The sequence below is a fragment of the Salvelinus alpinus genome, chromosome 2 (assembly GCF_045679555.1).
Source record: "Salvelinus alpinus chromosome 2, SLU_Salpinus.1, whole genome shotgun sequence".
In the NCBI taxonomy this organism is placed as follows: domain Eukaryota; kingdom Metazoa; phylum Chordata; class Actinopteri; order Salmoniformes; family Salmonidae; genus Salvelinus; species Salvelinus alpinus.
Window position 1 is genome coordinate 70,890,227 of NC_092087.1, and position 15,956 is coordinate 70,906,182.

At 44.1% G+C, this 15,956-nt stretch overlaps 1 protein-coding gene and 1 long non-coding RNA gene across 2 annotated transcripts; one reads left to right on the forward strand and one right to left on the reverse strand.

Annotated features, from left to right (window-relative positions):
- Positions 1-2,374: 2,374 nt before the first annotated feature.
- Positions 2,375-2,868, forward strand: LOC139567614 (uncharacterized). The gene is made up of 2 exons (XR_011673442.1): positions 2,375-2,456; positions 2,744-2,868. It is a non-coding gene; the product is annotated as an uncharacterized lncRNA (long non-coding RNA).
- A 5,759-nt stretch (positions 2,869-8,627) lies between these two features.
- LOC139567613 (keratin, type I cytoskeletal 13-like) lies at positions 8,628-12,723 on the reverse strand. The gene is made up of 8 exons (XM_071388982.1): positions 11,969-12,723; positions 11,403-11,485; positions 11,086-11,242; positions 10,750-10,911; positions 10,433-10,558; positions 9,243-9,463; positions 9,060-9,073; positions 8,628-8,960 (listed from the first exon to the last, which is right to left on the reverse strand). Exons 1-8 carry the CDS (start codon positions 12,476-12,478, stop codon positions 8,911-8,913), a joined length of 1,323 nt encoding a protein of 440 aa, XP_071245083.1. The 5' UTR covers positions 12,479-12,723; the 3' UTR covers positions 8,628-8,910.
- Between the last annotated feature and the right edge of the window lie 3,233 nt (positions 12,724-15,956).

Sequence of the window (15,956 nt, forward strand, 5' to 3'; positions counted from 1 at the left end):
ATTACATTGTCATACATTTTATCTCCAGCCTGTAGGCTACAGAAAAGGCCACATACTCTTTTTTGTTGTTGTTGATGAAACGTTGGTGGAGCGCTTCAGAGATGCATCTCTCCAACAGCACCCTGGGGAATGGACAAGCAAAAATATTTTGCGCCCTTGCCTTTGACAAAGTGGGCACTGCTTATCAAAGGGCGGAATCAGCGCTCACCTAAAAAGCCCATTTGCCACTGGTTGAGAGAAATTGTCATTGTTTTTGGGCAGAATTATGTGATGTTCTATGTGTTGTTGTTGGAGGTGTATCTTGGTCTGTTTAGCTTAGAAAATGCTGCCCCCGTCAATCTGCTGCCACAGGCGGCCACCTAATCCTGCCTAATGAGCGGGCCGGCCATGTCAGTGTCATATCATTGATACTCAGAGTCATATTTTGGATGCTTTGTTGATGTTTATTACAGACCTATCCTCCACCACCACCACCACCTCCCACCATGAGCCCAGGATATCCAGAGGATCCAGTTGGTCCTCCAACACAGCTGTGCCAAGAAGCTTTACTGAGGGAAAATCAGCATCAGGCAGCCCACCCAGTTGTGGCTGAGATCCCTCAATGCAATGAGGTGATGGGCCTGGAGTTGAGCCTGGAGCCACCCAAGGTAGAGGTCTCCCTGAAACAGAGGGAGCAGCTGAGTCATCAGGGGAGCGGTGGCTTGGTGTGCCTCCCAGCAGCAAGGGCCCAGGCAGAACCCAAGCTCTCTACGGAGACTCCAGTAGCAGCACCGTCAGTGCCAATGTACTCAGTGAGGAGGCTCCCAAAGGTAAATGCATCGAAAATGACAGATATTTATTTCCCATGAAGCAGGCAATATGTAGCTTATACTTCAAGATGTATATTCAAGTCACTCACCTCACTCTTATTGAAACAGTGAGGTGTCATATCATTGATATGCAGTGTCATGTTAATGATAAGCAGTGTCATATTTTGGTTGTTTGGTTGATGTTTATTACAGACCTATCCTCCTCCACCACCACCCTCCATGAGGCCCGGGTGGCCACGGGATCCCTGTGGTCATCAACCTGTTCCAACAACCTGCGCACATGGAAGAGGTGAGTAAAGACAGTCTTTTTTTAACAGCAGTGTACCAAGAGGCCTGGCATGTATGACTTTGAGTAAGCGTGCAAGTAACTAACAGGAATCGTGTCATTTATGGCGACTGAGGCTTCATCGTTTATTGGGATGAATCTTGTCCTGGAGGCAGCGCTGAGTGGTTTCTGCTAGATTGGCCAGCAGCAATGTCAAAATTGGCTATATCGTAAGAAATGTATGGAAACAAAATGTACATTTTGGTCTTAATTTAAGGTTGGGGTTAGGCATAAGGTTAGCAGTGTGGTTAAGGTAAGGGGTATGTTTAATGTGATTTTATGACTTTGTGGTTGTGCCAGCTAGTGACCACTCTGAAGAACTGCCTTCAGTACATGAATCATCCCAATAAATGTCAACCTGCCTTTAATCATGCTGGTGCCCTGTACTGCCTACAGAGGGTTGAGGTTGTGTCCGTCTGTCCTACTTGTCACAGACCCACGGAGCAGATACGTGGATGTCCTGGGCCAGGATTGGAAGAACAGCCCCGCGACTAAATGTTCTACGCTCCCCAACTGCCCTGCTCAACGACCCGTGGTCCAGCCTCTCATTGTGAGGGCCAAGACCAGCGGAGAGGGCTGGCTTGGCTTTTGCCTTAAGAAGGAGGCACTCCTGCCAGAGGATTCCCCAAAATCTGTAAGAAACCTGCTCTTCATATCCTGTCCTGAACCATTAGTGGACTAATACACAGAATCTTTGTATATTTTGCACACTGAGTTTGTAGATGGAAAATGTTTATCGAGGGATAGTTAAAGATCGAGAATGGTAGATGGCTAAAGATTGATTCTCATTCCTATAATTTTCTGTCAGATTGTGTGGAATCCTATGCTCAACAGGTGGGTGGATATGAGCGTACCACAGGAGGAGGTATGAACTTTCAACTGACATTTAAAATCAGAGCAAAGAAATTGTATGAACTGTGTGTTCTTAAATTGCTTTTACTAATTGTTTTTCAATTGTATTGATATATCTTTTTACAGAGCAAGCCTCTACCACGTCCCTCACCAATTGGGATGTACCCCCCTCCACCAATGGGGAACACAGGCTATCTGGGGGACTCTGGCAGTCTTCCCAAGGGTATAAATATTCCAACAGGTGCCTACATGAGACTTAACTTCTCATACTGCTTCAGCCAATCAATGGTAGATGTCTGGTGTCTAAGTTTTCCCCCTACTTACAGCAGGTCTGTGGGGTGACCCTAACCCCCAGTTGAACCCGGATGGGAACATAACTGAGGCCCTCAGCCAGAGTGGCAAACCCGGACCACAGCTGTTCGTCACAGATATGTACGCTCTGATGCCACCAATGGAAGTCCCACCTGACGGTCAGTATTGGTTATAAGTTGTTCTTGCTATTCTTCTGCATGTTTGATAGGCTGTTGAGCCAAGGAAAGCTCTCACCATTTTGACACCCTATTTGCTGGTAGTGGTAAGACTCCCATCAGTGCTTTTTCTATGGACCTCCCAGTATGCCGTAAAGTTAGATAGCAGCCTTTCGGCCACAACCTACATGATTCAGTCATTCATTCAGTCTACAATCGTATTCATTCAAATTTGAGCTAAGTTGTGTTTAGAAATTGTGAGATATAGTATGTTTTTTTTCTCTCTGCAGATTCAGAGAATTCAGCATGGTGGAATGGGAACCTTGCCTAAAATGCCATGCTCAAATGTCACCCCAATTCAAGAATGATCTATCAGCTACCAAGCATGAGAACCAAAATAAAAAGTAGTAGTATTTATAGCCTCTGGATTTGCTGTAAATTGTTGTGGGATAATTAGGAGTACAGCGATACCTTCCATCCCTGGATTGGAGTACGATGTTCACAGAGGTTCAAACATATTGGCGTATGGTCGTTTCAACTCGGAGAGCCTTTCTTCTAGTGTTCTTCCACTAGAGGACACCATCCACTTTGGTAAACCACCTTGAACTCAATACGATTGGTGTGAGGCATAGAGATGGATGGAGGGCGCACTTTCCACAAAGATAGGGTATGTGCTCTCTTTCGCTCTCTATGTCTCACACCTATTGTAATGGAGAGAATCAAACACTGGATGTCAGTGTGGTACCACCGTGGTACACTAAAATCCTTATCTGAATCAGTGAATGTGTTAGTCACTAAGACCAACACCAGTGATTTATGGTATTGTAAACATGCCAGAATGAAAGCACACTATAGAAAAGTAGCTAGTTTGTCAAAGTCCCACTGGTCAGGTAAGTGCACTGGACTTTTACAAAAGCATTCAAAGTTTTTGGAAAAACTGAGTCATACCTTCACTTGCAGTGCCAACTTGGTTGGAAAATGTGCCTCACAGCTCACACTCCTTTCTGCCAGTTACTGTAGCAGTGTTATTCAATACTGTAGCTACATCATTGTTAGGTAACTAGCTATATAGGCCTACAATTATTTGTACCACATTTGGTTGAACCAAACAAATATCATATGTTTATCTTGTGACAAGTATGTTGCATTGTGTACACTGTGCGGTTCCCTGTGGAGAATGCCTGTTTATGGGCATATGAAGGCAAATTACATTCCACTAACTATAACAGACATGTTAATGAAGAACAAATCACGACTACTGTATACTTATCATCTTCCATTTTGTTACATGCTTATCTGTATGTCACACCTGTTTACGATTTACTGTATTTTTAAAATTAAGTATTAGTCCAGATGAGATGGACATTTGTCTTCTGCTTTTTTCCCCCATCCCCCCCGACACACACACACACACACACACACACACACACACACACACACACACACACACACACACACACACACACACACACACACACACACACACACACACACACACACACACACACACACACACACACACACACACACACACACACACACACACACACACACACACACACATTAGGTTGGAGAGCCTGGAGCAGAGGGCATCCACAGTGCAATGCCCAATGAGCAGTTTACGGGGTTAAGTTGGTCAAGGGAACATTACATGTTAATGCAAAAACAGAATGATGACTAAATATCCTGGATGGCTTTGCTTTTTGATTATCTCGCCACCAAAAGAGATACATGATCTTATTTGATTAAGGATGTCATAATGTGTCTTCTTTCCACTATTTGTACAGCAGCTGTGTATAATCACAGCGGTTACCTAAATGATGGTAAGCTGTGATTGTTATGTCTTTCTTGACCCCACGTATATCTCACAGCAGTGTAGTAACTACTGTCTGTAGCATTTAGCTGATAAGAACAGGGTGTGGTTGACACTGAGAACCAGTCTGACTGTTGCCTAAGTCAACTGGCTGGCCCCTTACCAGCCTCCATTCCTGATGTGTTGTCAACTTTCTCCACTGCAACAACATCCCTTCATAATAGTTGTGAAACAAACTGCTCCCTTGTCATGACAGTTATTGCGGCACATTTTTTTATGGTCGTATGATGAATCACGCTATGATAACCGAGGAGAGAGACGTGGTGTGATATCAGTGGCCGTCTATCTTAATGACACAACAGGGATGCTAGCACTGACAGATTTATGATAGTGTTCGATCCCATGGCACTGTGTGCAGACCCAAGTCAGAGCCGCGCTGTGGAAATTCACATCCAGCTAGTGCTTGGCTATCTTGCATTGCCCTTGGAGGTGCCCCAGTTCCACTGAGACCTGCATTCCAGTCGTTGTTTTGACTTTCACAGATAGTTATTGATGCCAATCATGCCATGCTGTGTCTGAGACTCTGGGCAGAGGTCAAGGGTTTTCTCCTCTCCTTGTCTGTTCAGCACAGTTAGAATACGCTAACATGAGGGCTGTCAGTAGAATTCGTCACCTCTGAGAAGTGTTCCTTCTCTCACCTCGCACAAGTCCCAAGCCAGATACTTTTGTACAGACTTTTTGGGATGAGGAGGAGAATGTGTTCAACTCACTTTTGATACTAATCTGAACTTTGTCTCACGACTGTACTGTAACAAGAAAGCACAATTTCTTCTAGGGATGTTTCAGACAAGTGTGTTTCATGATCACTCTCATATTTATGATCAAAGTATCAGGAGCAGAAATTCCACTGCGCAAAAACTGGTTGAATCAACGCTGTTCCCACGTCATGTCAACCAACAAACTACATGTGATGACGTTGAATCAACGTGGAACTCATTGGATTTGTAAAAGGTCATCAACGTAAAGGAACTGAGCACTTTTGTTTACCTAAATCCAAATCAAGTTGAATTCATGTATGTTGACAACCAAATGTTAATCAAAATTGGATTTTGAACTGACGTCTGTGCACAGTGGGATGTGATGTAAGGGAGCTGGTAATTATTCCTTCAAAAGTAAATTAAATGAGATGTTATTACAGTCCAAGCCATGTATAAGATGTACAGTTGAAGTCGGAAGTTTACATACACTTAGGTTGGAGTCATTAAAACTCGTTTTTCAACCACTCCACAAATTTCTTGTTAACAAACTATAGTTTTGGCAAGTCGGTTAGGACATATACTTTGTGCATGACACAAGTAATTTTTCCAACAATTGTTTACAGACAGATTATTTAACTTATAATTCACTGTATTGCAATTGGGACAGAAGTTTACATACACTAAGTTGACTGTGCCTTTAAACAGCTGCGAAAATTCCAGAAAATTATGTTATGGCTTTAGAAGCTTCTGATAGGCTAATGCCATAATTTGAGTCAATTGGAGGTGTACCTGTGGATGTATTTCAAGGCCTACCTTCAAACTCAGTGCCTCTTTGCTTGACATCATGGGAAAATCTAAAGAAATCAGCCACGACCTCAGAATAACAATTGTAGGCCTCCACAAGTCTGGTTCATCCTTGGGAGCAATTTCCAAATGCCTGAAGGTACTACGTTCATCTGTACAAACAATAGTATGCAAGTATAAACACCATGGGACCACGCAGCCATCATACCACTCAGGAAAGAGACGCGTTCTGTCTCCTAGAGATGAACGTACTTTGGTGCGAAAAGTGCAAATCAATCCCAGAACAACAGCAAAGGACCTTGTGAAGATAACTGAGGAACTCAGACAGGAAGAAGCCAATGCTCCAAAACCGCTATCAAAAAGCCAGACTACGGTTTGCAACTGCACATGGGGACAAAGATTGTACTTTTTGGAGAAATGTCCTCTGGTCTGATGAAACAAAAATAGAACTGTTTGGCCATAATGACCATTGTTATGTTTGGAGGAGAAAGGGGGAGGCTTGCAAGCCGAAGAACACCATCCCAACCATGTAGCACGGGGGTGGCAGCATTGTATTGTGGGGGTGCTTTGCTGCAGGAGGGGCTGGTGCTCTTCACAAAATAGATGGCATTATGAGGAGGAAAATTATGTGGATAAATTGAAGCAACATCTCAAGCCATCAGTCAGGAAGTTAAAGCTTGGTCACAAATGGGTCTTCCAAATGGAGAATACTTCCAAAGTTGTGGCAAAATGGCTTAAGGACAACAAAGTCAAGGTATTGGAGTGGCCATCACAAAGCCCTGACCTCAATCCCATAGAAAATGTGTGGGCAGAACTGAAAAAGCATGTGCGAGCAAGGAGGCCTACAAACCTGACTCAGTTACACCAGCTCTGTCAGGAGGAATGGGCCAAAATTCACCCAACTTATTGTGGGAAGCTTGTGGAAGGCTACCCATTTTTTTTTTAACCTAAGTTAAACAATTTAAAGGCAATTCTACCAAATACTAATTGAGTGTATGTAAACTTCTGATCCACTGGGAATGTGATGAAATAAATAAAATCGGACATAAATCATTCTCTCTATTTTTATTCTGATATTCCACGTTCTTAAAATAAAGTGGTGATCCTAACTGACCTAAGACAGAGAATTTTCACTAGGATTAAATGTCAGGAATTGTGAAAAACTGAGTTTAAATGTATTTGGCTAAGGTGTATGTAAACTTCCGACTTCAATTGTATTGTGTGGATTGACAAGGAAATGGTCCGGAACTGATAAACATTCAATCATCAATAGAAAATACCAACCACATCAGTTCCAGGCATCTGCCAGATGGTCAAAAGAAACAAATTGTGGTTGCAGTTTCACAGCTGTAAACAATGTCACCTAAAGCTGATGTCACTCCCCCACAAGACTCAAGCCTTGGTTTCTGTAACCAAGGCAGCAATTACAGTGTTTTAACAATCTGTGTATACAACAGGAAAAGATGACATATGATGACAGCAGTTAAACATTTATTTTGACCACAATGTAAGCTAGGTGGTTATCCATCCCTTCTATGAACTCACCCCTATTCTACAAGCAAGAGCAGTGTGTGTGTGTGTGTGTGTGTGTGTGTGTGTGTGTGTGTGTGTGTGTGTGTGTGTGTGTGTGTGTGTGTGTGTGTGTGTGTGTGTGTGTGTGTGTGTGTGTGTGTGTGTGTGTGTGTGTGTGTGTGTGTGTGTGTGTGTGTCGGGGGAGACGACGACAGCAGACTCACCAATATAACAGCAATAGCAATAATAAGAACAGCCATTTTAAAGGACATTATTTAGAACCCGGCCTGACTATGCATTTTTTTATTATTAATGTATTGTGTATGTGTGTGTGTGTGTGTGTGTGCGCATATTTGGTGTGTTTTGCGCAAGGATGTGTGTATGCGTGTGTCTGTGAGTGATTGCGTATTTCAAACATGGTCCCCTTGCAGGAACTGCAGTTTCTACATGTCCTTTTGATTCTGCTCCAATATCAACATTAGTCATCTCAGTATTCCACTAGAGAACTTTCGCAATTCTCATTTATGCATAGCATAGACAGATACACCTGTCAAACATAAACATAAAAAGTGTGTTCACACAGAAACAGACAGGTACACACCCCTTGTGTCCCCTCCCCCACACTACTGTACCCGACACCTCTGGTTAGTTCCACTCTACTCAATCAGAGTTCCACCGAGAGCAAAGTGCAACACAGATACCAACCCTGTCAACAAAGACTTTCTTTGTTCAGCCGGTCAGTATTTGCACTTGTCTCTAGGCAACAATGTTTTTCCACTTGTCTCTAGGCAACAATGCCGCTTGGTGAGTAGGAACCTCGACATGTTGTGACACTGTGTCGAAATGCTAAAGTATGTCTGAGGGCATAGATTAGTCGTCCAGTTGGGTGTGTCACGACTCACTTTTGAGGAGTCATTTTACCACACCCAGGGTCATATACTCCGTTCCGTGGTCACGGATCCTGCTCCCTGCTCCTTTCTCCATTCAGTGGTGTTTGAGTACATAAGCTGCAAGGCACACAATACCTTCAGTAACCTTCAATTGTCTCTCACATGTTCTGTTTTCCACAGTTGAGTTTTCAGCCATTGTCCACAACATCCTGACAACCTCCTGACAACCCCGCTGTTCTATCTAACACAGAGCCCCGAGAGTATTATTTGGTTGTCATGCTTTTGAATAAATACAGGCAACAGATGGGGTGGGGTGGAGGACAATACAGGCTTATGATAGTCAACTTTTCCAAAAGCTGTCTACCTTATTGGAATAATTTCAGCCACACAATAGCGATTCATATTCACCAGAACATTTATTTTCAGAAACAGGATGGTCGCACACACTTTGATAGCAAAAATTGTTCATTATTCCTACTTTCTCATCCTGGAACTCCAGTAAGGCTTCCTATGATTGGCAGATATCTTAAAGACAGGTGTATTATTGACCTATCAGGATGAGAGGCATTGCAGTGTTAACGGTACTCCTCAGGTATTTTATTTGACAGCTCTCCTCTTTAGTTGTAACAATGTGTGGTGTGTTTCTGATAATATTATGCACTGCCAGTAGAGATGGACATCTAGCTGGAAGAGCGCACTGTTGTGGTTGTAAATGTGGTTTTCGATCCCCCTGCAGAAAGAAAATGAGTTACAACATGCTGATAACCTACTATTACAACCATCATATATTGTCATTATAAAGCCTTTATATAAAATAGATGATATTTACCTGAGCCAACAGTTCTGAAAAGACAGATGGTGAAAAAAAAATGATTTTTTTTTAGTAGGAGTCGGTAGCCATTTTGTATCTGTCTGAATGACTAATAATAATAACTATGAGTAATATGATTATTTGGGCCGTGTTAAGTGTATGGACGTTTATGGGCATTTCCAATAGATTTGCAGGGTTTACCTGGACTCCTCCCCTTCCAGGAGGCCCCTGTAGGTGGCGATCTCCTGCTCCAGACGGGACTTGATGTCCAGCAGCATCTTGTAATCGTGGCCCTGCGTCTCGATGCTCTGGCGCACCCTGTTTAGCTCCTGTTCAAGCATGTCGATCTGGTTCTGGTAGCCCGAGAGCATGGCGCTGTAGCGGCCATCTGTCTCTCTCAGTGTGTTCTCAAGAGCTGCTTTCTGTGTGGCGATAGAGGTGATACAGGGTCAGTAACAGAAAACGCATTTATAGTAATAATGTAAATACAACTCAAACCAGCCATAGTTATTGCACTTATTCAACTTTGATAAGCAAATGTCAACAAACGTCTTCAAATACACCATACCAAGACTATATTGAGTAACACAAATATGCTGGCTCCACCAAGCACAGCAAGGTCACTTCTTGAGATGCTTATTTTAAATGAGATACTGAATTCTGTGTATTCCCAAAAAAGGAATCGCAGCAGATGTTTATTTTCTTTAAATGGCCTTTAGTTGGGGCTGCTTTGGGGATGACGGCTCATAATAACGGCTGCAACGGCGCTAATGGAATGGCTTCAAACACATAGAAACCATGTGTTTGATACCATTCCACTGATTCCGCTCCAGCCATTTACCACGAGCCCATCCTCCCCAATTAAGGTGCCACCAACCTCCTGTGCTTTAGACCAACATGGACATTTGCCTTGTTACTGCAGCGGGATGGATTGAGATAGATTTACTGAGTTTGATAAGCCCCAGCCAAGTTTCCATGGGAGTTAGGCTCTGGCTCTGTCACCTCTGCATTCTTTTGGACACACTCAAACTCTTGCTGTCTTCCAGAGAGGGTGCAGATGCCCATAAAAAGCGAAAAACCTCTTCATAACCCTAACCTCCCTCATGTCCACTAATCCCCCACTTTTAGCCTTTTCCCACTGCTTTCCCATTTCCCCATCTCTCTCCAAGTCCTCCCCTTTCTTCCCTCCGTTTTATCTCGTCAATCCCTTTCAACCATGTCTATCTCGCTCTTTCCCTCTGTTGAAAGAGAGAAACTAGACTCCGGAGGATTGATAAAGAAAATGGTGAAAGAGAGTCAAATGTTGACTGTTGCCAAAAGTGGCATAAAGTTGTGTAAGTTATGGCCCCTATACTGTGGTTCGTTGTCAGACGTTAGTGATTCTGGCTCACCATGCTGAGCTGTGACTGCAGCTCGATCTCCAGGCCCTGCATGGTGCGTCTCAAGTCGTTGATCTCCGTCTTGGTGGTCTGGATGATCTCTGTGCTGGTGGCCACCTCCTTGGACAGGTTGGCTGACTGAAATACAAACAAACCAGGGCCGCCATTTTAATCCCACTGTAGCTCACTCTCCTGAAGAATTTAAACCACCATCTTCAAAATGATAATGACAGTCAGTTACATATTTTGGTTTTGAAGAGTTCATTTTAAAAGATTAGTGTGGGAGACAGTTGGGGAATTTCAGTGAGGTGTGCCATGGCAACAGTTACCTTGTCAGTGAACCATGCCTCCTGGTCGCGACGGTGTTTGTCGATGATGCCCTCGTACTGGTTGCGGATCTCCTCCATCATCCTGGACATGTCCTGCTGGGGCGCTGCGTCCACCTCCACGTTCACTGTGCCGGTGAGTTGAGCACGCATGGCTGCCAGCTCCTGTGGAATCATGGGAAATGGAGTCACTCTCATCCCTCATACTTTCTATCCATCTTTTAAAAACAATCCCTCCCACTAACTTTCTCCTCTCTATTGTCACTGCGGTGTGTTTATATTGAATAACATCTCATTACTGCAATGGAAAAAAGGGAAAAAAGGGAATTGCCCCCACACCTCTATGTGGTTCTTCTTGAGGTAGGCCAGCTCATCCTGCAGACCCTCGATCTGCATCTCCAGGTCGGCCTTGGTCAGAGTGGTCTGGTCCAGCAGGCGACGCAGGTTGGCGATGTCAGCCTCCACCGACTGGCGCATCATCAGCTCATGCTCGAACCTGATTGGTCGGGAGAAAGTGAGGAAGTTATCATGAGACATTTGAATCCAAACTTGTAGATAAGACATGTACCTTTTGAGTGATTATTTGCTTGTTTGCCTCTAATAACCTAGTGTTGTAGAAGCTGATACGATGGAGCTGATTGAGGAAGTACCCTTACTTGGTCTGGAAGTCATCAGCAGCCAGCTTAGAGTTGTCAATCTGCAGCAGGATGTTGGCGTTGTTGCATGTGGCACCGTTGATCTAAAAGAAAACATGAAAGACTTTCATTGTACCCCATGGTTGAGTGGCAGTTAGTCAACTTGGAAGCTGATAGTATTTTGATACGCTGTTGCATCTGTCCCAAAGCTTGTTGAATACACATTCCAGGAGTTAAAGCATGAAACCTAAACATGAATCTACCAGAAAAAGCCATCTGTATCAGCTCCTGGAATGACCTTGTCACCTTCATGCTTGAGATGTAATTCATTTGCTTAATTTGTTTAATTAATAGACATCATCTATAAATGTCAGTGACAGCTCATTGTTTGTATAACCCTCTGAACTCTGATGTAAAAACTATAAGTCAATCCTGAAGTATACTTTATGAATGTTGTGTCCCTTATTCCTACATACTGTAAGCTGATTTTACTTTCCATGATAGCCTGTCAGCACTGCATATTTAACACTGCAAGATACGAAATGATGGATTTGAACAGCCCATAGCAGACGAGGTCAGCACACTACCTTGTCCTTCAGGTCGTTGATGATGGCCCAGTATTTGCTGTAGTCCCTCTCGGCGGCAGGCCCTTTCTTCTCATAATACTCTCTGATCTGAATCTCCAACTTGGAGTTGGCCTCCTCCAGCGAGCGCACCTTATCCAGGTAGGTGGACAGGCGGTCGTTCAGGTTCTGCATGGTGGCCTTCTCGTTCAGGTGGATGGCGCCGCCGTCCAGGGCGCTGGACAGGTTGAAGCCACCACCCCCGCCGGATCCATAGCCGCCACCGCCGGATCCATAGCCGCCACCGCCGGATCCATAGCCGCCACCGAAGCCGGCCCCGCCGCCGTACCCGGAGGAGACTGAGCGGACGGAGGAAGAGGAGATTCTGGTGCCACCGCCGGAACCACCTCCGTACACGCTGAAGGCCTTGGGGGCGCTGGACACGTAGCCGACCCGGCTTGACATGATGTTGGAGCCTCCCGAGAAGTTCATGGGGCCGCCGCCGCTGGAGCTCTTGTATGAGTAGTAAGACATGCTGGCTGCTGTAGGTCACTGGAGTGGAGAAGAGAGGAGAGAGGACCGTTGCAGAGCTGGAGCCTCCAGGAGTGTGGAGTTGGACAGAGGGAGGCTGGCTCCTGATATAGTCTGAGCCCTGGGGCGGGCCTCGTGGAGGTGGGAGAGGAGGACAAAACAGGGAACGGTCAGGGGGAGGAGAGGGTGACTTTACAACACTCTCCAACAGCCTTGGCACCGCCACAGTCTGTTTGCCTTTAAGGACCAGCGTTCAGTTTCCACCCCTGTGAGGAAACTGTAATGGAATGCCTGTGTGTGTGTGTGGGAGAGGGAGTGTGTGTGTGGTGTGTGTGTGTGCGAGAGGGGGTGAGTGTGTGTTATTTGCCAGTCGTTAGGTATACATTGTTGAAGTATGCATTTTTTCCAAGCTAAAGTAAAGTGTTACCTGCCACACCTAAAGTAAACATCTTACTACAGGATAAGTATACAGCATACTGTATCATTAAAACTGTAGGTCTCTTTCATTAAAGAAATGAAATGTCGTGAAACCGTTAAATTGTTATTCCAAGTTACCTATATTGGTACTTAACTGCTAAGATACTTCAGCGTATTCAGCTGAAGACAGCAAATCAATGACCATTTTGTTTATTCGTCAACGAGTGATGAAATGCATCTCAGACATGTGAACATACTGTATATCAAAAATGTGGATTTTATAAAGAAGCAATGAATCTACCCAGAAAGTGTTGGCATGCAGTCAATTACTATTGAGCACTTTATTGATTGAAACAATTTATATAGTAGAAAACATGACTGTATAAAGACCCCCAGACCACTGTTGTTTTCCATACTCTCAGCCTGGTCCTTTTAGGGGCCCATGTACACAGTCCATTGTTCTCCTTCTACTCCAAACATCCCCTTCAGCCCCATGGGCCTTGTCCTGTGTCTTTGTGTGTTAGTGTGTATTGTGCTAGTGTGTGTGTTAGACTGTAGTGTGTTAGTGTTTATGTGTGTGTGTTAGAGTGTAGTGTGTGTTTGTGTATTGTGTGTGTGCGTGTGCGTGTGCGTGTGCGTGTGCGTGTGCGTGTGTGTGTGTGTGTGTGTGTGTGTGTGTGTTTGTGTGTGTGTGTGTGTGTGTGTGTGTGTGTGTGTGTGTGTGTGTGTGTGTGTGTGTGTGTGTGTGCGTGTGTGTGTGTTTGTGTGTGTGTCTTCTGTGTTAGTGAACTGAGACTCCCAGTGCGGATGAAGTATGTTGTTTTTGGTCGGGTTGAGGTAGAGTGTATGAGGGATGAATGATGATGAGGGAGAGAGAGCCTCAGGGGGGGTTGTGACTGTGTGTGAGATCAGTCTTGGACACTGGCCCGCTCCCACCCCACATCTGGTATCAGCTGCTGAGAAACAGGGAGAGCAAGGAGGGGAATGTGGCCTCATACCTCATACAATCTCTAATAGGGTTGTAGGGGGAGGGGAATGGGGCATCATACCTCATATCATCTCCAATAGGGTTGTAGGGGGAGGGGAATGGGGCATCATACCTCAAATCATCTCTAATAGGGTTGTAGGGGGAGGGGAATGGGGCATCATACCTCATATAATCTCTAATAGGGTTGTAGGGGGAGGGGAATGGGGCATCATACCTCATATAATCTCTAATAGGGTTGTAGGGGGAGGGGAATGGGGCATCATACCTCATATAATCTCTAATAGGGTTGTGCCTGAGTTGGAGGGGGAGGGGAATGCATTCACTTTTTCTTCATACATGTGAGAGATGTTAGTAAGTTCGAGGGGAAACCACTACCTGAATGCAAACGAAGAAGAATTGCACGCACAACTTTGTTGCAGAATAATCCAACAATCCATACAGCAGTATACCCATCCCAAAGTCGCTGACTTTGTGCAGGCTGTGAAGTGTAAGATTAGTTGTAATCTACAGTAGAAATTGAAACATCTCCAATGTAATTGTGTATTAATTCATTCATTGAATTGCAGAAAATCTTCTGTATTCATTGGATTAAAAACAAATACAGAATATAGAACCCTGGTTCTAGAAGTCTCTCCGGTTCATGGAAGTTGTCTACTCTTGTTCAACCCGGCGGGTGCCAGTACCTGGCCTTGGCACAGGTGGTGTGAAGTGGGCATAGCAGGCAGATACCGGGCAGGTGAATCGTCTGGAGCAGCAGAAGGATGCGGTCACTGACTCACACAGACACTTAAACAACCAACCCATTGTACCGTGTCACGTCGGAGCTTGCAACCTGTAAAAATCAATAAAATGTCTTAGGCTCACGTCTGGGTGCCTGTTTTCACTTGCACTGAATTCATAATTCACCTTTACAGAGGTGAACGGAAAACTTTCTCTACTGTGTAGATTGTCTGTTTGCCTGCCGTAAAGTTACTGTAGATAATGTTATGAATATATATCGAGTCTCAATCCTAAATTGACAAGACAATAAGGTGATATTTGCTGATGAAAAGCAGGTGATATAACAGTCGCAAAAGGTGTGGCTGACCTATCTGAACTCTACAATGCAACTCTCTCTTTGAAGTATTTGGCAGCTACTGTGGCTATGGTGCTACTACGAATGGAATAACAACCCCAAAGAAATCCTTAGGTGTCGGCATAAAACTGAATGAGGGTACATTTATTTCACAATGCATTGAAACCCTGTGCCGTCTCTGTGTTACAGTGCAGCTAACAACTGGAGATATCCTATCCTTGCACGTATTGATAACAAGCTGTAGGGTGAGCAATAATTTCACTGTAGTTTTCAAAGAATGACCCCAATCCAACTCTTATATCTTCACTTCCACAAGAAGATAAAAGCTGTAACATCTATAACTAACTGAAGCCTGTAACTGTGTATAACTCAGCTATCACTATACTCTTAATTTTTTTTTTTTTAGGTAGAAGCCTTTTGAGTTCCATGTAGAACCCAAAGGAGTTCTACGTGGAACCAAAAAAGGTTCTACCTGGAACAAAAAAGGGTTATCCTATGGGGAAAGCCTGAGAACCCTTTTTGAAACCTTTTTTCTAAGAGTGTATGTTTATGATGCTTTATGCAAAAGACTCAGGGCTCTATTCAATCTGTATTGCTGAAGCTTTACAGATTGAGCAATAGAAATGTAAAGGTCATTTCAGATTGAGCCGACATATGCAGTGTTTACCGTGAATGCAGTCTCGGCTAAAAAGCATTAACATTTCCTTTAAATTTGATTCACGCTGTAAATCTGCATGCAGATTGAATAGAGCCCTCAATCTAGACTGAATTGACTCAACTTGCCTAGGCTAGAACTAAGCTCTTGACCTTTGTGCACTCAAGTCTGGCTTTGTCTGAAAGGGGTTTAAATCAAATGAGTTAAGCGTAGCTAAGAATGAGTCACTGTAGAAACACTACTCCACCCATGCACTCTCTTTCTTTCCCCATCCCCCTTTCTCTCCCCAGCCCTACAGCTTAGTTAAACACGGGGATAGAAAGGGAAGATAAGAACTCTTGAGAAA

Coding starts and splice junctions, on each gene's coding strand:
- LOC139567613 (XM_071388982.1), bottom strand. CDS start 12,478: ATGTCTTACTACTCATACAAGAGCTCCAGCGGCGGCGGCCCCATGAAC. Junction 11,486..11,968: donor TCAACGACCTGAAGGACAAG/GTAGTGTGCTGA, acceptor GTTTTCTTTTAG/ATCAACGGTGCCACATGCAA. Junction 9,464..10,432: donor TGCAGTCACAGCTCAGCATG/GTGAGCCAGAAT, acceptor ATCGCCACACAG/AAAGCAGCTCTTGAGAACAC.